The 24,292-nt window shown below is 36.6% G+C and overlaps 1 protein-coding gene across 1 annotated transcript in view; it reads left to right on the top strand.

Moving 5' to 3' along the window:
• Positions 1-24,292, top strand: part of si:dkey-199f5.8 (beta-1,4-galactosyltransferase 3) — a 52,950-nt gene that overhangs the window by 9,476 nt on the left and 19,182 nt on the right. Inside the window, exons 2-3 of the mRNA XM_022663677.2 lie at positions 17,260-18,352; positions 19,744-19,979. Of these exons, the coding sequence (XP_022519398.2) occupies positions 18,085-18,352; positions 19,744-19,979 (504 nt within the window). The 5' untranslated portion in view covers positions 17,260-18,084. The remainder of the gene's footprint in view (positions 1-17,259; positions 18,353-19,743; positions 19,980-24,292) is intronic.

The following is a 24,292-nucleotide window of genomic DNA, read 5'->3' as shown; positions in this document are numbered from 1 at the left end:
GACGAGTGAGTCTCGCTCAGGGTTCTCCTGTGGGTTCTGCGTCAGGTAAAGCCGGGCTGTTTGTTTGATCCCCGTGGAGATGATCACCTGGATACTGAGCACCTGCACACGTTACTATAATATTCAGCGACTCACACTGAACATCTCTATTATCTGTTCATCCCTGTATATGTATCTCTGATTTACATTTACCTCACCTTTCCCAGGTGAAGCTGGTTTACTTGATATTTACCTCACCTTTCCAAGGTCAGATGAAGCTGGTTTACCTGCTGTTTACCTCACCTTTCCAAGGTCAGATGAAGCTGGTTTACCTGCTGTTTACCTCACCTTTCCCAGGTCAGGTGAAGCTGGTTTACCTGTTTTTTACCTCACCTTTCCAAGGTCAAGTAACGCTGGTTAACCTGCTATTTACCTCACCTTTTCCAGATCAGGTGACGCTGGTTTACCTGCTATTTACCTCACCTTTCCAAGGTCAGGTGAAGCTAGTTTACTTGATATTTACCTCACCTTTCCAAGGTCAGATGAAGCTGGTTTACCTGCTGTTTACCTCACCTTTCCCAGGTCAGGTGAAGCTGGTTTACCTGTTTTTTACCTCACCTTTCCAAGGTCAAGTAACGCTGGTTAACCTGCTATTTACCTCACCTTTCCAAGGTCAGGTGAAGCTAGTTTACTTGATATTTACCTCACCTTTCCAAGGTCAGATGAAGCTGGTTTGCCTGCTGTTTACCTCACCTTTCCCAGGTCAGGTGACGCTGGTTTTTCCTGCTGTTTACCTCACCTTTTCCAGGTTAGGTGAAGCTGGTTTACCTGCTGTTTACCTCACCTTTCCAAGGTCAGGTGACGCTGGTTTACCTGCAGTTTAGCTCACCTTTCCTAGGTCAGGTGACACTGGTTTACCTGCTTATTGCCTCACCTTTCCCAGGTGAATCAGGTAGACCTTACTTTAATCTCAGCTTATCCAGACTTCTGCAACGTTGCATGTTGAAGCAGGGTTGTCTCACCTGATTCAGGTGAATCTCTTTCTAAGGTGAAGCAGCTCTATCTCACCTTTCTTTCTCAGGTGGGTCTGTCTTGTTGTTTCCAGGTAAAGGGAAGTTATCCCACCTCACCTCCTCAGGTAAAACTGATAAGGTGATTTGACTAAAGGTGATGATGTCTCACCTTTCCTAGGTGAGTTTCAGTTTTACCACCCGCAGGTAAAGCAGGAAAAAAAAGTATTTATATAACACCACATTATTTAAAGTTAAATCAGTACTTTTCAAAATAGTTAAATAATAGAGCCAGAGTTTCTGTTTAACTCATCTTTAGTTTTTGGTTAACTCCATAAATAGTTATGCTAACCCTAAAAAAGAGTTAAAACATAACTTTAGAAGAAGATTAGTCGATTGGTGAGACTATTTATTATTAAATTATTATTCAGGGGGAGGTTAACTTGTGTTTTTGATTCCAAATTCAGGATAAAACATCCCTGCTTATGTCCTGACAGTGTATTTTTATTTTATTTGCATTGCGTGGGAACTTTATTATTTTTTTTAAGTTGCAGTTCTCAGTGCATTGTTTCATTTTTATTACTTATTTATATTTAGAAGATTTATTCATTTCATTATAAACAAAATAAACTTTATATGCAGAAGAAAAAAGTACAAATGAAAGGGAGCAGAAAGAAGAAAAAAATTGTATAATATCTGCCCCTTTTATCCCAAAAATAATTTTGAGCAATAGTAATTTTTCCAAAAAAAACAAAACAAAACGTAAACAAAAACATAGTTTATATAGTTACACATTATACTGTTTCATATTTTTTATACCAACACTTTGTCACAATTTACATACAGATTATGGTAACTTGCTCTTATAACCTATAACATGTTAGTGAGGCAAAGGACCATTATATAAAATATCAAATATAATGTAATACCCAATGGTATGGTAGCCCTGGTGGGCAAGACAACACACTGATGGTAAGATAAGATTGGGGACACGCCCATTATGCAAATTATCAAAAATTTTCAGTTAATTGGGCAGATTTTAATACAGATTTTAATATCTCCTCACCATTTTCCGATAAAGGAGAAGTGAAAGCTAAAGCAGGTGAAATGAGTTTAGCATACTGTTCTCTCTGTTCTTTGAGAGGTGAATCTTCAGGTGTTTTCATGTTTTTTTGGTTCACATCCAACAAGGAAAAAGTGAAATATGCTGCTACTTTAGCTCACTAAACTAATGCAGATATTTTAGGTATGAAAGCGCCTCAGTCTTGCTTTTCTCAGGTGAAGGAACTTTATTAATTAACTTTCTGTGTTTGATCCTTATTTAAATTGCGTAAAATGATTACAAATTATTATCCTGGTGAATTAATCTGTTTACCCTCCCCCGCGGCTTTAGTTCACCTTTCTCAGGTGTTGAGCACACACCCGGTGCTCCCGCTCTGACGCATAATAAATTAAAGTGTGAGCTACTCTTTTGGCTCCTTCCCGGCCTGTATTTACCCTGCAGTGCAGAAAGCTGACGGGTTCAGGTAAACCCGGATGCCGAGGCTCAGGTTCCGCATGTTCATTCAGTTCTACCGAAACCTAATAAAGCAGAGATCCCTGAAAACCAGATCCTGGAACTAAATCAGATTTCATCTCCGATTTCCTCAATCTGCAGCGTCATTCACTCTTAAAATAAATAAAGGAGCTTCAGCTGGTTTCTTCAGGAGTGTGTAGAGGAACTGGGAGTGAATAACCGCGCTGATCACACCTGCTGTAGTTACAACTGTGTTTTAGACCGTAGTAAACTTCCAGAATTAAAGTTTTAATATTTTAATAAAATAATTTGTACGGTTTAGAATTTTGAGAGTTAAAAAAAGAGTTGCATACTACCAGAAAAGTCTTGTTATTATGGTCAACAAAGTCATTGTGGTTGCTCTGGTGGCCTTTGTGAAGGTCATGGTTAATTGTGGTTGCTGTGGTGGCTGTTGCCATGGTTATGTATGTTGTGGTCACTGTGACGGTCATGGTTGATTGTGGTCGCTGTGGTGGCCTTTTTAAAGATTACTGTTATTGTGGTTGCTGTGGTGGGTATTTCCATGGTTATGCTGTAGTGGTTGTTGTGATCATTGTGATTGTCATAGTTTTGTGGTTGCAAGGGGTAATAATATCACAATATTCAACAATGTAGGCGATATTATTGTGTATGATATGATATGGCACACCCCTAGTGGTTGCTGTGGTGTCTATTGCCATAGTTGTGCTGTGGTTTGTTGTGGTCATTGTATTGTAATGTTTGTGTCTGTGGTGGTTGTTGTGGTAGCCATTGTGATTTTGATAACCATCATGGTAGATGTGGTTATTGTAGTTGAAGTGGTGGAGGTGATGGCCTTTGTAGTGGTTGATGTGGTGGCCATTGTTAGGGTCATGGCTTTGTTGTTACTGTGGTGACCTTTTGTAAATGTCACAGTTATTGTGGTTGCTGTGGTGGATATTGCCATGGTTATGCTGTAGTGGTTGTTGTGATCATTGTAATTGTTTTGTGGCTGCAAGGGGTGGGCGATATGGCCCTAAAATAATATCACGATATTTCAGGGTATAATATTGTTCCCCATATTCAAAAGTGTTGGCGATATTGTTGTGTACGATACGATATGCCACAACCCTAGTGGTTGCTGTGGTGTCTATTGCCATGGTTGTGCGGTTGTTGTGGTCATTGTGATGGTCAAGGTTTTGTAGATTTTGTGGTTGCTGTGGTGGCTTTTGTGAAGGTCATTATTATTGTAGTTGCTTTAGTTGTTCTTTAGACCATTGTTATGGTTATTGTTATTGTGATGTTTTTGATTGTTGTGATGGTGCTTGTTGGTGTCATGGTTATTCTATTGAGGTGGTGACCATTGTGTTGAAGCTTGGTGGTGGCCATTGTAATGGTTATGGTTATTGTGGTGTTTGTGATTGTTGTGACTGTGTTGATTGCTGTGGTAGCCATTGTGATTGTGATAGGCTTAGTGGTGGATGTGGTTATTGTAGTTGTAGTGGTGGACTTTGTGGTGGTTGATGTGGTGGCCATTGTTATGGTCATGGTTATTGTGATTTTTTTTTTTTGATTGTTGTGTTGGTAGTTGTGTTGGTGTTTGTGAGTGTCGTGGTTATTATATTGATGTGGTGATCATTGTGTTGAAGCTTGTTGGGATTGTTGTGGTGGTGATTCATGTGGTTTACTGAGTTGATGGTTGCTTGGTCATTTTGTGATTGCTGTGATTTGTGATTGTGATCTCATTGTTGTGGTGGTTGCTGTGGTGTTTGTGGTTGTGCTGATTGAAGTTGTGCTGATTGGTTTTGGTATTGGTTCCAGTGTAAAACTATAGAATCACTGGTCTATACTCCACCTCTGGGCTTTTATTTAATGTTAGTGATAAATTACTGAACCGTGTGATTGCGCACTATAGGCGTGAGTAAACGGTGGGTTTGGTGGTGTTTGCACGTCAGGGTTGTGGTTTCTCGTGCTGGTGTGTCTCAGGAAGTGTGTAGAGCTCTTGCGTAAAGCTTCTTCTGAAGTGTTTACTCTCCCGCTCTGAGTCCTGCTGCAGATCCGTCAGCGGGAAGGCTGAGGGAGGGGGCGGGGCTGCAGGTGGAGAATGATTAACCTGTGGAGCTGGATCTGCTGACGGAGTTTCTGGAGGTGTGGAGGCTCTGGGTCTGCTGTGGCTTTTGGGTATTTGCTTCACAAATATCTCCTGCCACGGTGCACCAATCCATCCTACCAATCACAGCCCTCCCTTCCTCCCTTCCTGCATCACGCTCTGTCGCTTTCTCACTCCTTCTTTTACCTGTTTTAGAAGCATTGATGAATGAATGGTTTTAATGCATTGCCATTTTTAAATATTTATTTAACCCTTAACCTTTTTAACATCCCAGAAAATCAACAAAGCAGAATGTGTATTTGCCGTCATCTTAAAGCAAAATATACTTTGGATTAACCAACCATTGCTTAGTAGGTAGTTTTTGAAAAGATGGTGATTTTTTTACTTTTTTAAGTCTATGCATATAGAGTATAAAAATGAACTTAAACCTGCAGTTTGTCGACTGTTTGATACCCAGTGCTGCCAGGGGAGTTAAAAAAAAACAAATCCTAATATTAAAGGAAAGACTGCAGTATGACTTTAAATAAATAATTCATTGTTCTAAGTAATTTATTAAGCGCTTTTTTTAAAAAATGGATAAAAACTGTATAAAATGAAGAGATCACCTCAGTTTCTGAATCAGTTTCTCTGATTTTGCTATTTATAGGTTTATGTTTGAGTAAAATGAACATTGTTGTTTTATTCTATAAACTACAGACAACATTTCTCCCAAATAACAAATAAAAATATTCTCATTTAGAGCATTTATTTACAGAAAATGAGAAATGGCTGAAATAACAAAAAAGATGCAGAGCTTTCAGACCTCAAATAATGCAAAGAAAACAAGTTCATATTCATAAAGTTTTAAGAGTTCAGAAATAATCAAAATTTGGTGGAATATCCCTGTTTTTTTAATCACAGTTTTCATGCATCTTGGCATCATGTTCTCCTCCACCAGTCTTACACACTGCTTTTGGATAACTTTATGCTGCTTTACTCCTGGTGCAAAAATTCAAGCAGTTCAGTTTGGTGGTTTGATGGCTTGTGATCATCCATCTTCCTCTTGATTATATTCCAGAGGTTTTTAATTTGGTAAAATCAAATAAACTCATCATTTTTAAGTTGTCTCTTGTTTTTTTCCAAAGTTGTAGAGTGTTTATTGTGTGTTTATTTGAGTGTTAATGAGCTGATGTGAGTCAGAGTGCTGGTATTTCTCTGTTATCAGGCAGCTGTTACAGACCTTCAGCGTTATCTTTCACTGTCTAGCCTTCAGGATATTTTTATATACTGTAGAGCTCATCTGTTAATCATTGGCCTTTATACTATGCCCTCAAATTTCTTACGAATGATTAGACTTATCATTTGTTTGTTTATTGAATTATTACGGCCTGTTTGGTTTTCTGTGGCATTGGCGGTCTGTTATTGTTGTAGTCAGTGTTTTTGTGGTCAATGTAAAGGTCATTGTGTTCGTTGTGGTGGATAAAGTGCTGTGATCGTTACTGAGGTTGGTGTGATGGTCCTTGTGGTGGTGGTTGTTGGGGTAGTCTTCGTTGGAGTGGTGGTCTCTGTTGTTGTGGTGGTCCTTTTTTATTTTGTGTGATGATCATTGTGATGGTGGTATTTGGGGTGGCCATTGTTTTGCTTGTTGATGTGATCGTCAGTGTGGTCATCAATGTAGGGTTGTCATACAGTGGTTGTGAAAGTTTTTACGGTGGTTACAATGATGGCTGATAAGGGGATGGTCCTTGTGGTGGTGGTGGTGGGGTTTGTGGTAATGGTGGTTGTTGGGGTAGTCATTGGTTGCGCTGGTGGTGATGGTATTTGGGATGGTCATTGTTAACCTTGTGGTGGTGGTCCTTATGATTGTCTCTTTTGAATTGTGTGGAGAATGAAATGGTGATGGGGTGGTGGTCCTTGTGGTGGTGATACCTGATTGTTGTTATGGCGGTCCTTATGGTATTTTGTTCCGTAGTTAATATATTGGTGGTGTTTGGGGTGGTCACAAGGTTGTCACACGGTGGTTGTGGACATTGGCGCAGCAGATGGGGTGGTCATTGTTTGATTGTGTGGCATTCCTAATGGCCTTGTGGTGGTGGTTATGGGGTAGTTCTTGTTGGAGTGGTGGTATCTAATCATTGTTGTGGTGGTCTGGGTCAGCTGTGGATATGGGGTATTTCCTTCACAAATTCCTCCTGCCACAGTTTCTTACCATGTTCGATGTGTTGGTGGTATTTGGGGTGGTCATTATGATCCTTAATGTGGTGGTCTTCAGTGTGGGGGTCATCAGTTTGGTGGTCATTGTAGGGTTGTCATACGGTGGTTGGTCCTTGTTGGAGTGGTGGTCTTTGATCGTTGGAGTGGTTGTCTGGATCAGCTGTGGTTTTTGGGTATTTGCTTTAGAAATGTTTTATGTCTTTGTGGTATTTGAGGTGGTTGCTGGGTGGTTATTGTAGGGTTGCACTGTTTTGTATTAAGTGCCATATTCAATGTGATGGTGGTGTTTGGGATGGTCATTGTTACCCTTGTGGTGGTGGTCCTTATGGTTGTCTTTCTTTTGGACTGAGTGGTGATCCTAATGGTGGTTGCTGTGATGGCAGATGGGGTGGTGGTCCTTGTGGTGGTGATACCTGATTGTTGTTGTGGTGGTCCTTATGGTATTTTGTGCTATAGACGGTGTGATGGTTGTATTTGGGGTGGTCATTATGATCCTTGACGTGGTGGTCGTCAGTGTGGTGATCATCAGTGTAGGGTTGTCATTCAGTGGTTGTGGAGATTCTCGCGGCAGATGGTGTGTGGGGTAGTTAAAATTGGGTTGGTGGTCTCTGATCATTTCTGTGGTGGTCCTTATGGTAGTCAATGTAGTGGTTGACGTGATTGTGGTATTTGGGGTGGTGGTTGTGCTGGTCGTTGGTGCTTGTGGTGGTTGTCTTTGTAGTTTGAATGGTTAGTATTGGGTTAGTGAATGTAGATATGTACTACATCATTCTGCCAGAAGAAGAGTGTGCAGATTTTTGCATCCAGTTAATATCTATATAAAAAAACAAGTTTAACCCCTTAAAATACCTTAAAGTCCTGAATCTTTAAGGGCTTTAAAATTTCCTACAAAACACTTTGAGAAGCTTCCTGTTCACTTTCTACTTCACTTAATAATTCCAGATCAGTAACAATCAATCAGGAATCAACCCAAATTCTGCAGGTTTGAAAACAGACACAGCCGCCTATATCAGTGTTATAACTGATAATTAGTGATTTTTAATGCATTTACAACCTAATTAGTAACCATAAATCAATAAATAAATTTATTGTAAACCATTTATAACCCTTTATAAAGATAGTCTTATTTTAAAGTGGTACCCATTTTTCATGTATTTTCTATTACAATTCCAATTATTATAAAAATCCTCAAGATTAAGTGGTGTAATGTCAGGCAGAAAATTGACCAAAATTCTGGCCTGATAACTAGGGGTGGGCGATATGGCTCTAAAATAATATCACAATATTTCAGGGTATTTTTGCGATAACGATATACTTTCATTCATTTCAGGAATATAGTATAATAGTATAACAGAATAATCATAATGTGGCAAAATAAATAATATAGCATAAAATAATATAATGCAGCAAATAATATTGCAGAATATTTAGTGCATGCATATAAACTGCAAACTAAAACAATTACACAATAAATACACCTAAAGCTTCACAGTAAATAATAGACTACTTTTAAGACAGAACAGCCCTGTTATCACAATATGGATTTTTAATATCATGATATTTCTGTGTCACGATATATTGTATACCATATAATATTGCCCATCCTTACTGTTAACTAATTTACATGTAAACTTCACATCACTGTACACACCTGTATCAGAACCATCAGTCTGTAAAAGATAAGACTGCATGGTGATCTCTGTTTCAGGCTGAGGGTGGATATATGTGGTGAAAACTGTGATTATCAGGATGATAATAATAAGAACAGAAGAAAGGAGGGAGCAGATGTTGAAGATGAGACTGATGACCCATAACAGTGACAGTGACTCTGCTATAGGGGACGTGATTGACAGCTTATAGTGATAGGTTCGCTCGGCTGCTCCTCAGCACATGTGCTCCAGATGTTGAGCTGGATCCAGAGTTAAGCTCCTCGGCGTCGCTCAGCTTCACTCAGGAATCTCCAGCCTGAATTCTTCTTCCTCTCGCTCACTTACTTACTCTCGCGCTACTGCTCACACTCTCTAATACTGCGTTAAATAATAACAATTACAGAGCAAGACTAAAAATCCATTTCCTGGAATTTCCTGTTTAAAAGGTCCAAATTTGACTCAATTTGATAAAATTCTATATCAATATTGATTAATTTAGGAATATTTAAAATTAGAGGTTTTGTTCAGAAATTAAAGAGATTTGTTAAAGAACTAATGTTGTAATTGTATAATCAACACTCCTAACTTACCACTGTTATTACTATTAGTGTTAAGATTAAGAATTAACTGTTAAGATTACTGTTACATTAATGATTTATTATTATTATTATTATTATTAAAGGGTTCGTAACACAATACCAGTGTACATATAATTTAAGCATACGTACACTTGACTGTGATTCTCATTAATTTTCACATAATGTCAGAATCATAAAAGAGCTTGAAAAGGCTTTGAATCTATTAAAATCATGATATTTCAGGGAATTATTGCCATAACTATGTTCTTGCCAATATCATATTTAATAAAAAAAAATGTTAAGAATATATTACTCTGACAAAATGAATATTTAATAATATGTTTTATTTTGTATTAACCTAACCGTTTTATACATTCAGTGGAAACAAACAGGAAAAAAATATAAATGTTTGTCTGTTTACTAAACAGTAACTTACCAAAATAATGAACTGATAATGTAGAAAATAACGAACGTGTTTGTAATAAAGAAATTTCTGAATTTCTCTGTGATATTTCCATTTTTTAATAATAACAATTTAAGCATATTTATTTTAAAATGTAAAAATGGATAGGGTAAAACCTGTGGTGAAGAATATTGGTTGTTAAATTCTGTAAATCTGACACCAATAAATCAACAATAATTTCAGATTTTTGCTTATGTAGGTGTATTTTATCCTCTTGAGTAACACAGATGCTTTGAAGTATCGTAGTGAATTGTCTTATATTTATTAATGTATGACTTCCTCACAATGTCAAAGATTTTGAATTTATTATTATTATTAAAAAAAGTTTTTTTTTTATTGACACTAAAATCACAATATTTCAAGATCATAACTATGTACTTGCCAATATGACATATAATAATAATAATAATAATAATAATAATAATAATAATAATAATAATAATAATAAAATCAAGAAGTACTGCAACAAAATAAATAACATTTTTAATTTGTATAAATATAAGCGTTTCATTTATTCAATAGAAACAAACAAATATATATATATATGTATATGTTTGTCTGTTTACTATACAGTAACTTACTGAAATATGGATCTGATATTGCGTAAAATTTTGAAATCTAGAAATCTAAACACTGACTAGTTGGAAATAATGAATCTGTGTGTTTGTAATAAAGTAATTTATCATTTTTTTAGGATATTTCAATCTTTTAAATACATTTAAGCACATATTCATTTTTAAATGTGTTTAAATGTATAGGGTAAAGCTGTGGTAAATAATATTAGTTGTTAAATTCTGTAAAATCTGGCGCCAATAAATCACAAATTTCTGTTTTTTTGTTTATTTAGGAGCATTTTTTCCTCTTCAGTAACACAAATGTATCATAGAAAATTGTCTTCTATGTTTTGTGATATATGACTTTATATGATTTTACACAGCAGTGCTCAAAGGGAATTACATTTCGGTGCAACGGCCCAGTAGTTGGGAGAAAAAAACAGCAACAGTAATATTTTTTAAAGTGCAAGTAGAGCAATATATATGTATATTAGTATATACAACTATGCATATCCATCATATACACACTGTACATATACGTAAACAAACTATATATGCACCCATATATATAATACCCATATATTGCACATCTAGAAGCAAAATATTAATATTGCACGAGTGTTATTATTTTTTTCTGGTGGTTAACAGTCTAATGGCATATAAGAAAACCATTTCCCTGTTCTTTTCCCTGTCTTTTTCTAAAAATAGTGAGTTTGTGCTGAAAACAGTGTGTTTATAAACTGGGGACATATTTCACGTCCTCGAATCTGTTCATTAGTTTCTTACACCGGTCCTCACAGTGCTAGGATTACAAGAATGCACACACACACACAGTTAAGCAGGCTTGTGTACTCATGCATGCATTTATATATGTTGTATACATATTCTTGTTCACTGGAGTGTGTATATATTGTATAAAATACATATGAAGGTAGAATTAAAGCCCTGAGGGCAGCGATTGTGCTGCTTTATATCGTGACCCCAGACTGTAGTGAGGAGGAGGAGGAGGAGGAGGAGGAGGAGGTTATAAAAGTATAACGTCTGGATTTGATGAAGAGCGAGTCGGACATGCTACTGATCTCGCTCCAGGATTTCTGAGGGAGGAAAGAAAGAAAAGACCCGAATTCTTCAGCTCATCTTTTTATATTTATCTTCTTTCTGAATCTGTTTCTCTATTCACTCTTTATCATAACAAAAACCCACCTTTATTACAGTGCTAACTTCTGCTAGCGCTGCTATGGGATGCTGGTAGTGTGTTAGCACAAAGCTAATAGTAGCATATTGAGTAATATATAGTAGTTATAGCTTTTCTGTATTTTTAGAAACAGAGCCTATAACAGAGTTTTGCATTATCTGAGAATCTTCCCAGAAATTATTGCGATACACAATATTTTTTATCATTTTAAGACTATTAAATGCCACTGACATAATGATAACAGAATAGCCAAAAAAAAAACAACTATACACTTTTTATACGCAACACAATTTGAATTAATAATTTATTATAAGTAGTTTGGGAATTATATACTTATTTCTTCAATTATTTTTTAGTCCACACTGTGTGTATGTGTGTGTTATCATCGAGTCACAGTTATTGAAGCATGATTGGCTAAAATACTGTTAATTGGGTGGGGGCAGGTGACGTCATGGTTCCTGCATTGTTTAATATTGCGATATAGATTGTTAAAAAAAATAATAATAAAGTGCAAAGTAAATTTTTTGCAATATCGGGCAGCTTTACCCTCCACACAGCTTTCAAGCCAAAAGGAACAACAGATTTCCAACAAACTAATGGAGAGAAAAATAAGATGTTTGAATTACAGCAAAAATGTCACAAAAAAGGAAATACTCTAGTAAAGGTACACAAAAAACAGAAATGTAAGTAGAGTAATGTATTATATACAGTAGTTTTTTTTAAGTTTAGAACAGTACACTGAGCATGTATACAAGGTGTGTTTTCCATTGTTTGTGCATTTAAGATATAAAAACAAGGAAAGGCCCCTTTATTTAAAATTTGTTCCAAATATTGAGAAAAAAATTTAATGGTGAATGGTGGAGTTGAATTGTGAGCATGGTGCATCGTAGTGCATTAGGTTCTGCATTGTGAATACTCCGTCTCGTTAGGTTCCTCCACAGCTCGCAGTCTGGTAGCTGTAGACTGGATTAGGATTAGCGCTGAGAGAGGGGATGATTTAACGAGTGTTAAATTATCCTTAATTGCAGTAAAACAGATTAAACCAGCGCTTTAAGCTGATAGGCTGCAGTCTCTGGATCGTCAGTAGACTTCAGATTGTCAGTAAATCTTGTTTAATTGGTTCATTTTATCCAAATGCCTGATTGGTTTTGATGATTGGACGGCTTGGCTAACAGCAGAGATATAAAGTAACATATTTTTTGCACTATAAGACACTTAAAATCTTTTAATTTTCCCCAAAATCACCAGTTCTGCTTATAATCTGGTGCTCCTTATGTATGAATTCTATCAGTCAGGTATTAAATCCAGTGGCAGTAAATCCACCCCACTGAAGTACAGAGTTATACAGGAGTTTCAATTTAGTTCTCCAGCACAGAGACTGGAGCAGCATTAGCATTAGCTGCTAACCTTGCTAAGAGCTAGCTCTTTCACCATTTAGAGATGAGTATACTGGACTGTAGTCTGTAGCACATTTACCCGCTAGCTAAAATCACCCTTGCTTACCAAAACACTCAGGGTTCCTTAGTCTAGCGGTTAGCTGCTAATGCTAATGCTGCTGCACCCAGCCTTAGTGAATCAGTACTACTACTATCAGTACAAACTTCTCACAGTACTTAAGTACCAAAATAGTTGTTCTTCAAGCTCCTCATTTAAGTGAAAGTACTAAAGTATTCTTCAATTCCTACTCAAGTTACTTTTTAAAGCGCTTTTACTTTTAAGTCTGAGTTTCTAGTATTGTTATAAAGGCCTAGTATGTTTTTTATATGGGCCTAGTATTTTATATAGGCCTGGTATTGTTGTATAGGCCTATTATTTTTTTATATAGGCCTAGTATTTTTTTTATATAGGCCTAGTATTGTTATATTGGCCTAGTATTGTTATATAGGCCTATTATTTTTTTATATAGGCCTAGTATTTTTTTTATATAGGCCTAGTATTGTTATACAGGCCTAGTATTGTTATATAGGCCTATTATTTTTCTTATATAGGCCTGGTATTTTTCTTATATAGGCCTAGTATTTTTCTTTATATAGGCCTAGTATTTTTCTTTATATAGGCCTAGTATTGTTATATAGGCCTAGTATTTTTCTTATATAGGCCTAGTATTTTTTTTATATAGGCCTAGTATTGTTATATAGGCCTAGTATTTTTCTTATATAGGCCTGGTATTTTTCTTATATAGGCCTAGTATTTTTCTTTATATAGGCCTAGTATTTTTCTTTATATAGGCCTAGTATTGTTATATAGGCCTAGTATTTTTCTTATATAGGCCTAGTATTTTTTTTATATAGGCCTAGTATTGTTATATATGCCTAGTATTTTTCTTATATAGGCCTAGTATTTTTCTTTATATAGGCCTAGTATTTTTTTTATATAGGCCTAGTATTGTTATATAGGCCTAGTATTTTTCTTTATATAGGCCTAGTATTTTTTTTATATAGGCCTAGTATTGTTATATAGGCCTAGTATTGTTATATAGGCCTAGTATTTTTCTTTATATAGGCCTAGTATTTTTCTTTATATAGGCCTAGTATTGTTATATAGGCCTAGTATTTTTCTTTATATAGGCCTAGTATTTTTTTTATATAGGCCTAGTATTGTTATATAGGCCTAGTATTGTTATATAGGCCTAGTATTTTTCTTTATATAGGCCTAGTATTTTTCTTTATATAGGCCTAGTATTTTTTTTTTATATAGGCCTAGTATTGTTATACAGGCCTAGTATTGTTATATAGGCCTAGTATTTTTCTTATATAGGCCTGGTATTGTTATATAGGCCTAGTATTTTTTTTTATATAGGCCTGGTATTGTTTTTGTATAGGCCTAGTATTTTTTTATATAGGCCTAGTATTTTATATTGGCCTAGTTTTTTTCTTTTATAGGCCTAGTATTTTATATTGGCCTAGTTTTTTTCTTTTATAGGCCTAGTATTTTATATTGGCCTAGTATTGTTATATAGGCCTGGTATTGTTATATAGGCCTAGTATTTTTTATATAGGCCTAGTATTGTTATATAGGCCTGGTATTGTTATATAGGCCTAGTATTTTAAATAGGCATAGTAGTGTTATATAGTTTTGGCTAACAGTAAGTTTAGTCTCGTTTCTTTAAGGTTCTTCTGTGTTTCAGTGTTAAAGAACGGTTCTATATGACCAGGCTTAAGTGTGTTAAGAACAAATGAGTACAGTTGTGTTAAAGAGGAAATGGCTGTTTTGAGTTCAGTTCTCGCTCAGTGCTGAACGTTTCCGAGGGGCTTTTTTCTGCTGGTTTTTGAAGCCGCCCTGATGAACAATACCTGCTTCTCCTGGAAACTGTGGTCAGGAGTTTCCTTCATGCAAAAGTTTCGTAAAATCTGTTTTCCAAATTAAAGTCTGCCCCAGTGTCAGATTTGTCATGACTTTTACGAATAATATAAATTTTCTCAATAATATCTGTTTATCTAACCACCTACTTTTAATTTAAATGGATTTAAAGTTAGAAAAGAATTGAACTGTAACAGAGTAACAACTAGGAACACATACATCATTCTGACCACTGTTCATTTATTTAATGAAAACCATTTAAAAATATTGCTGACCAATACAAGACGAGAACTAAGATTGAAAAAAAAAAAAAAAATACTTGCTTTCTTGAATTACTTGCTTTCAGTAGCCTAAACTTTAATGGGTTGATGTATGTACTCTTAAGAGGTGTATCCAGTTACTGACTACTGGACTGAATGATTCACTCTCGAGAGGAGGATCTGGTTAGTGTTCTGATGATACTGACTGTACTGGGTTGAGTGGTGTACTCTAGAGAGAGGTATCTAGTTAGTGTTTTGGTACTTGCTGTACTGTAACAACTAGGAACACGCACATCGTTTTGACCATCGTTCATTTATTTAACGAAAACAATGAACAAAAAAAAAAAAAATTGTTGCCAACCAAAACAAAACTAGAACTAAGAATGAATAAAAAATTAATACTTGCTTTCTTGAATTATTAAGCACTTTAATTACTTAACAACTGTAATTTTGAAACTCATTTTGTAACATCACTGCTTAGCTGTAAATCGTACTTTACAAGTGTATAATTTCAGAAACTTGACTTATTAATCTCACTCTCATCTTTATAACTCTGTTGCTTTAAAACATTTTAATGTTGGCTTAAATTTAAATATAACACAACTTTTATAACAAGGCTATTTGCTTTAATGAACTTCTCAAAATAATAGCACAAATCTAAAATAGTAAACCCATAAAAATACATAATACATACTATTTGTTTGACCGAGAATGTATTACGCTAAAACTAGAGTAACGTGTTTGTTTTTATCAACTAGAATTAGATCAAAACTAATGATAACTAAATGAGTCTGAACACCAGAAACCCCTCTTGTGAGTGAATCATTCATCCCAGTACAGCATATACCAAAAAACTAACTGGTTACACCTCTCAAGAGTTATTTACTCAGTTCAGTACAATCAGTATCATCATAACACAAGCCAGATCACATCCTCAAGATTACATCATTAAATTGAGTATCAAAACTTTTTATAATAGAGCGATGCACTCTTAAGAGGTATATCCAGTTAGTGTTTTGGTACTCTCTGTACTGGGCTGAGTGATGTACTCTCGAGAGGTGTATCTGGTTAGTGTTTTGGTACTTGCTGTACTGGGCTGAGAGATGTACTCTTAAGAGGGGAATCAGGATAGTGTTCTGATACTCTCTGTATAGGGTTGAGTGATGTACGTACAAGAGGGGTATCTTGGTATTCTGATACTCGCTGTACTGGGCTGAGGGATTTACTCTTGAGAGGTTAGTGGTTAGTGTTTTGGTACTTGTACAGGGTTAAGTGATGTTCTCTCTAGAGGGGTATCTGGTTAGTTTTCTGGTACTTGCTGTACAGCGTTAAATGATGTTCCCTTCAGAGGGGAATCTGGTTAATGTTTTGGTACTCACTGTACTGGACTGAGTGATGTACTTTCGAGAGGTGTATCTGGTTAAGGTTCTTGTATAAATCACTGTACTCTGAATGGAAGAGTATTTGTATTGACATTTTTAAGAATCTGCAAATGTTCTCATGATGCACATGCTCAGTGACCCAATGTAACTCACCACAGGAAGTTTAGGGATGCTCTATAATGCTCTAGAATGTTCATATAATCCACACTTTGGTTGTAATGCCTCTGAAAATATCATATTCTGTAATTACTTTGAAAGCAATACAAACACTTGAGTTATACTCAACTTTTTGGTCAGTATTTGAGGGGTTAAAAGACCTGAGCTGGTGGATTCGGCCTACAAACCGAGAACATTTCAGCCCCCAGAACTCCCTCAAACTCAGAGCTCAGCCTGTGTCTGGGAAGACGGCCATGTTGGACGGCCTGCTGTCTTTCCACTCGTAAAACAAAAGCTAAAACACTCCAGCTCTGGCATTCAGGAGCCGTACACAATCTGTTTACTGTTTCTGTTGAGTGGCTGAAAGAAAGTGTGTAGAAATCTCTCCTCTACTGAAGTATAGCTGAAAAGATTGGTCAGCAGTGATGTGTAACATTATAGCGCTCTATAATGTTCATATGATCCACGAAACGCTCATTCTGACAGACTGTAATACACTACAGGAAGTGTAGGGGGCACTCTATAATGTTTATATGATCCATGCTTTCATTTTGACAGACTGTAATACACTACAGAGCATTATAGAGCGCCCCCTACGCTTCCTGTTGTATATTACAGTCTTTTAGAATTAGCGTGTGGATCATATGAACATTATAGAGCATTATAGAGCGCCCCTACGCTTCCTGTAGTGTATTACAGTCTGTCAGAATGAGCGTGTTGTGGATCATATGAACATTATAAAGCATTATAGAGCGCCCTCTACGCTTCCTGCAGTGTATGACAGTCTGTCAGAATGAGCGTATTGTGGATCATATGAACATTATAGAGCATTATAGAGCGCCCATTTATACTCTTTGTACTGTATTAATGTTTGTATGATGAAATCTACATTTTATCCTTTTTTTTTTCTTTTTCAGATGGTGAACCGTGATTGGACGAGATTTCGTCAGACGAGGATTCTTTCGATTGTGCCGCAGTCAGCAGATGGTAGCTGTTGGTGCCTCACTTCTTGCCTTGGACTCTAAGATTCCTGATGGACTGGATGAGGTCTTGTGGACCAGTTGCTGGATTTCGAGGATCTTCTTGAGGTTGTTGAACGAAACAAACCTTTGGAAATTGTTTTCTCCACAAAACAAGACGTGACATGACCTTCCAGACCCTACTAAAGTGTGCCGGTTTATCAGAAATGGAATCGGCCATTGTGGTAAAAATGTGAGAACCTGGCAACCTGTCAAAAACTGAGAATCAATTACGAACCGCCGCTTACATCGATGACATTGTGGTTTTGAGGAGTTTCACCACTTCAGCCTCTTTTAACCTCAAGTGCCTTCCTTTCTGTTCTCCTTATCTTTCAGTTTTCACCAACACTATATCCACATATTCTCTCCGACTGTGTTGGACCTGTGCCAGAACCCCTAAGTTTATCGACCTTAACTCTTAACTCCTGCCTGGGTTTAAGTTTACGTTCTTTTACATTAATTTTTGTCTTTCTTTGTGGGTTTTGTTTGACGTTTCTCCTTTTGCTGTAACTGCACAATGTTCTAGACACTCTAAACACATTTTGTTTTATTTATTTTTTGTTTCTTTTTGTTGTTGGACCATTCGCATGCCTTCCTTTACTTTTACAAGAATCTCAGCCTGCCCTCGTCTTTAGGTATGAGACCCCCGTAGACAGATTTTTTTCCTTTCATTTTTATTATAAGTTTCCACTCCACTGACTGTACTTCACTTGGACTGTCGCCATGTTCTCCTTTCACTCCAAATGGCGCTATCTGGTCATGTTCCTGGGCGTCCAGCTGGTGGTCATGGCCCTCCTCTCCAGGGAAGGTTACCAGAAGAGGGTGACGTATTTTTTCCGGATATTTCGGAAGCTGGACGTGCTGAGCGGCTCGGCGCCCGGACACCGGCTGAACCACACGGGGGCGGACGTCTACGCCAACCTGTCGTACCTCGTCAACGTCCAGAGCAAAGACGACGTACCCTACTGTCCGAAGAAATCCCCGCTAACAGGTGAGTTTAAGACATGGTGACGAGTGCAAACTTTTGTAGAATAGCTCCCCTCAATTCCCAAATACAGCGCTTTTAGCCGATGCTCCCGACTAACAGGCTTACAACTCTAATGATGGGGGCATAAAGTTAGTAAAATAACAAAAAAAAAAAAAAAAAACACTATTTTTACACTATTAAAAAGTAACTAAACCTGCTAATTTTGGCAGACTTCACCCTCAGCTCAAATTTAAAAAATGCCAGGAAAAAAAAATGGGAGGGGTAATTTTTGAGGGGCACTGGGTGATGTATAGGTTTAGGTGCGGGGCAGGCAAGAGAACAGATTGGGCTGAGCAGAGGTTGGACGTCAGCAGGGGGGTGGTGTTATTGATTGACTGATTTGCATATTGTGATGTGTCTACGCACCAAAGTGCACAAAAAAAATCACTCCTGTTACTGGAACTTACTGAATGAAAGTAGCAGGAATGATTTTTTACCATATAATTAGCAAAAACATGAAAATAGCTAAAAGGCGGCTATGCTAATAGCATGAGGACACTGAGCACAATCTAGTGATTTTCCCAAAAAATTGTATTTAAAAAAAAAAAAATAAACCAATAAGATGTAAGAATTAATTTAGGTAACAGGACTGAGTGTTGAGATTGAGCTCCTCAGTCATCGTTACAATAAGATCCAATATACAGAAAAACTAATGAGGAAACTTAATTCTGGTCTTCCCATGATCTTCAGAAGAACCAGCTAATGATGTCACTTCCTGTTGTAGATGTGACTTCCTGTGTAGAATGTTCCAGATGTTTCAGATGGAGTAATGTGTTACAGTAACAGGACTGAGCGAAACCCAGGGACATGACTAAAAATGTGTATTTTAACTTAAATATCATGAATTTATTATGAAAAAATATATATATTTTAAAGCATATGTAGGATTTGGAGTCACAGAACGATGCAAAAAAATAAAACATTTCTGATGGAATTTAATAAATATATTTGTTTGATGGTAAAGTTTATAGATGGAGAGTGAGGGGACAGGTAAGAAATGCTATTCTAAGTAGTTTTTATTAATGTTTTTAAATACTTATCTTACTTTTGCAATTAGATCGATGTAGAAAACAGTATACTTAATAATAAAATGTATTTTAAAGTTATTTTGTGTGCACATTTATACATGTAATTTCCTGGGGACTGAAATAAGGCCTGTAAGTATCAGGTTCTGTAGAGGTTTAGGGAGTGCTGAGCTGTAAAATCAGACTGTATAAGTGAGTAATAAAGAGATAAACAGACTGAAGTCAGGAGTCTCTCTGATAACTGCAGTGGGCGGAGCTTTATGACGTTGTTAATAATCAGTGATAATGTTTATAACTGGTATTTATAAGCTGGTCTGTCTGGCCGAACAGGCGGTCCGATCCACGTCAGCTTCCCGTCTGGTCTGACTATGGCTCAGATCGAGAGGAAAAACCCGCTGGTGGTCCGCGGGGGGCGCTACAGACCACCTGACTGCGAGGCTCGACATCGCACCGCCATCATCATCCCCCACAGGAACCGCGAGAACCACCTTAAGTTCCTGCTCTACTACCTGCACCCGTTCCTGCAGCGGCAGCAGCTCAACTACGCCATCTACGTCATCCACCAGGTGAGTTTATACACTACTACAGCTTTACCCATAACTCCTACACCAGGGGTCGGCTATTAAGCTTGATATTTTCCAAGGCATTATGTGGTGGCCACAAAAAATGTGTGTTTTCTAAAATAAAGTGTAATGGGATAGGGTGCTACTGACTAGTGGCTCTCCAGCCCAGTGGGTTGTTGAACCCAATTGCAGAACAGTTGATCTCAAAGCAGGTATACCCAAAAAGAAAGGAAAAATACATTAATTAATTAATTAACATACCGCTCCTCACGCGGGATCAAACCCGTGTCATCAGGGTCACGCTACAATACACTACCGCTGCCCTGGTTAGTGAATTAGGACAAAGCCATGGAAAGAAAACGCCCTCATAAGAAGAAAGGGAGCACAAGAAGGGGCGGGAAAAACGAGAACGAGAGGAAACTCAAGTCACCCCGAGCGCAACAGAGAGAGAGACAGGGGGAGGAATATAAACAAAAGCTCACCAGAGAAGCATTTTATTATTCATTTTTGCGTTATCGTTTATTAGAGTTCAAACAACCTCACGGGCCAGATGTTTCATGCTTGCGGGCCACATCTGACCCGTGGGTCGCCTATTGGTTACTCGTCCTACACTATATATCTTCTACTATACATACACTATGCTGGTGCTTCTCAACAAAAATAAATATCATTAAAAAGTTTATTTCGGTAATTCAGTTAAAATTTTGTAACTCATATTATATAGATGTAATAAACACTTAATTTATTGTTAAAGATTATGGCTAACAGCCAATAAAAACCCTTTCGGAAAATAAGAATATTATATAAAACCCATTGGTACTTTTGCTACAGCAGTGTGGGCAGTGTGCCAAATCCTGCTGGAAAATGAAATCCACATCTCCATAAAAGTTATCAGTAGAAGAGGGAAGAACAGTAGAACATTTATTAAAATGTTTGGAGATGCACTAGCATATTATTTAAAATATATGTACAAAAACAATGTAAGAAATAATTCTTCCTAAAATATATATATTTATATATATGCTATAAAAAGTGCCAGGTGTCACAATTTTTGGCTTTTGAACCTCTTATGGTGAATTTTATTTTCATTTTTCAGTTGAATATAAGCCATTACTTGTTTATTTCATTGGTTATGTGTGGGTGGGGTTTGACTCTTTCCAGTTCAGTAGAATTGGGCGTCTCGTCAGTAGGGAGGAGAACTCGATGATATAATCCTTGGCTTTAGTAAGAAATAAATAAACTGTCAGGTTTTACCAAATAAAAAGGCAAGAAGAGGATGTGGATCAGTCTGAACTCCAGAAAGGTCACTATAAGACCTAATGATTAGACCGACTATAAGACCGATACAATAACAGCATCGGGGCTGATATTGACGTAATTTAACGTATCGGATACCGGGTTTCCGCGGCCGATCCACTTACCGATCCATATTCCAGTCCGCAGCTTGAGCTGGACAATAAATCTGCTGTAACGTTAACAGGAAACACATCACTGATCCGGATTCCAGTTCCACAGTTTACCCTGAATCTCCAGCAGCTTCAGTCTGCGGTTGACTGCGTTAATTTAGCTGTTTAACTACAAAAAAATTCAATTATCTGCAAATTTTTCACTTTGGAAACGCTAAAGAGCAGTCAGCGTCCGAGAGCTGAACAGATTAACACCAGCAGTCTGTTAGCCTAGCTAGCACAAACACCCATCTGTTATTAAAAACAGTGGTTAATTTACTTCAGAAATACAGTTAGCATCGTCAGCTAGCCTAGCTATCTCCATTAACATCAGCAGTCTTTTAGCCTAGCTAGCATTAGCACCAACACCTGCATTCTGGTGTTATAAAGGTATTAAAAATTCAGACTGGAGTAAGCTATAGTCATAATCTACATATTCTATAAAACCACAGGATAAACAAACACTAACCAGCACAAACTCACCCATCTGTTATTAAAAACAGAGATTCATTTAGTTCAGAAATACAGTTAGCATGACCAGTTAGCCTCTAGCATCTCCATTAAGATCTGCAGTCTGTTAGCCTAGCTAGCATTAGCACCCACAGCTGCATTCTGGTGTTATAAAGGTATTAAACTACAGACTGGAGTAAACTATAGTCATAATCCACATATCCTATAAAACCACAGCATCTACAAACACTAACCAGCACAAACACACCCATCTGTTATTAAAAACAGAGATTCATTTAGTTCAGAAATACAGTTAGCATCATCAGTTAGCCGTTAGCATCTTCATTAACCTCTGCAGTCTGTTAGCATCGGCCCAACAAATGCATTCCAGCATTGTGAATGTAATTAATAACTCTTATCTCAGGTGAACTTTAGTCATAATCCACATCTAATATCAACCCACAGATCCTCCCCACTCTAACCAGCACTAAGAAATCAATCTGATATTAAAAAACACAAAACAGTGATTAATTTAGCTTGGAAATACAGTTAGCGTCGCCGGATAGCCGTTATTTATTACAGCTAATCCACTATGCTACCTGTCAAAATAAAAGTCTCATGTCTTTTGTCTAAATGCCCTGAATTTAATATTTAACTTTAAAAAAAAAACATTTAATTTGAAAGAAAAAAATTGTGTATTTGTATATAAAGTGTGTCAAATAAATGACTTTTGAAATGCATTTACATTTATAAATGCACTTGTGTTTATACTCTTCAAAGAGCTGTGTGGTCTGTTTCAGCCTCATTATATAACCTTAATCATAGCACTAATAATAAACTAAAAGTATCGGTATTTGTATCGGTATCGGCAATCTTATATCAGGTATCGGATTTTAACTTTAAAATATTTACAGGGCCGGGTGATACAGGGAAATATAGTCCTTTCACAATATTGTTTTTTTATGTCATTTAGTATCCATATATATTGCGATGTAGTGTGATCAGATCAAGGTTGTTTTTATTCGTAACTTCAAGATATTCTATACTGTTACGGTATTCAAATAGTATTTTTTTTTTTGGATACTTTTTTAAAATTGCGAACAAAAAAAATACCAAAAGCGATAATTATTGTTCATTTAAAACAATAGCGCTGTGGCCTTTTTATTAGGGGTCATTTCTTTCAAAACATGGGAAATAAATAAAATGCCCTTTATTCACCCAGACAAACTAAATATGTGTAAAGTAACATCCAGGGAACCCCCCACCTTATTTTTTAATAAGAATTACAGTTTCAGTTTACATTGTAAGAGAAGAGGTGTGTCCAAACACTGAACTGGTACCCTATTGTTCCACTGCTATCTCCAGATTATTGTTATTAGTATCTGTTCAAATGGAAAACTCCAATAATTTCCCTGTAGCTCAGTTCAGTTTACTGTTGACAGTTACGGCATTAGATTTCCTGAAAAGATGATGTTTTCTGTTTATCTCACACCAATCACTAAACACACATACAGTACCAGTCAAAAGTTCAGACACGCCTTCTTATTCAACGTTTTTCTTTATTTCCTACATTATAAATGAATAGTAGATCTATCAGACTATGAAGGAACACATAGGGAATCATGTATTAACTTAAAAACAGTGTTAAACAAACCAAAATACTGCTAATGCTGTTAACTTCTAAGCGGTTTCTGAGGCTGAAAACTCTGATTAACTTATCCTGTACTACAGAGGAAACTCTCGCTCTTTTATCCTTTTCTGGAACAGCCCTGATGAGTGCCAATTCCGTCATTATTTAACAGTTTTTAATGTTCTTTTTTGCAGTGAATGCACTTTAGTGTACTTTCAAAGTTCTTAAAATTCTTCTTTTCAGATTGACTGACCGTTTTTGATGTTCTTTACTTAGTTAAGCAGTTGTTGCTTCTCATAACCTGGATTCGAACATTACTGAAATATTCACTATTCACTGTATACCTGTAACTCTACCTCTTCACTACTTTACTTTAACTGATGCTCTCAAACACTTTATTAAGAGGCAAGAAATTCAAGTAATTAACTCTTGATGAGTTCAGCACAGCTGTTAACTGAAAGTCTGAATTCCAGGAGACTCTACCTCATAAAACTGACTGAGAAAATCCAGCAGAGATGTTCAAAAACTGACCATCTAAACAAGAAGAGCTAAATATAAAACATATTCTAAATAATTCCATATGTCTTTCTTAATAGTCTGGATGAGTTTAGTATTAAAATACAATACAGAACATTTTAATATAATGAAAAAACACTAAAATGAAACAATACAACAAATGAGAGACCATCAGAAGAGACATCACACAACATTCCATGACATCACAGAACATTCTGTGACATCATATAACATGTCATACACAACATTCCGTTACCCTGATGAGAGCTAGTTTC

This window comes from Astyanax mexicanus, chromosome 1 (assembly GCF_023375975.1).
Source record: "Astyanax mexicanus isolate ESR-SI-001 chromosome 1, AstMex3_surface, whole genome shotgun sequence".
In the NCBI taxonomy this organism is placed as follows: domain Eukaryota; kingdom Metazoa; phylum Chordata; class Actinopteri; order Characiformes; family Acestrorhamphidae; genus Astyanax; species Astyanax mexicanus.
This window is presented reverse-complemented; position numbering and strand designations above follow the sequence as displayed.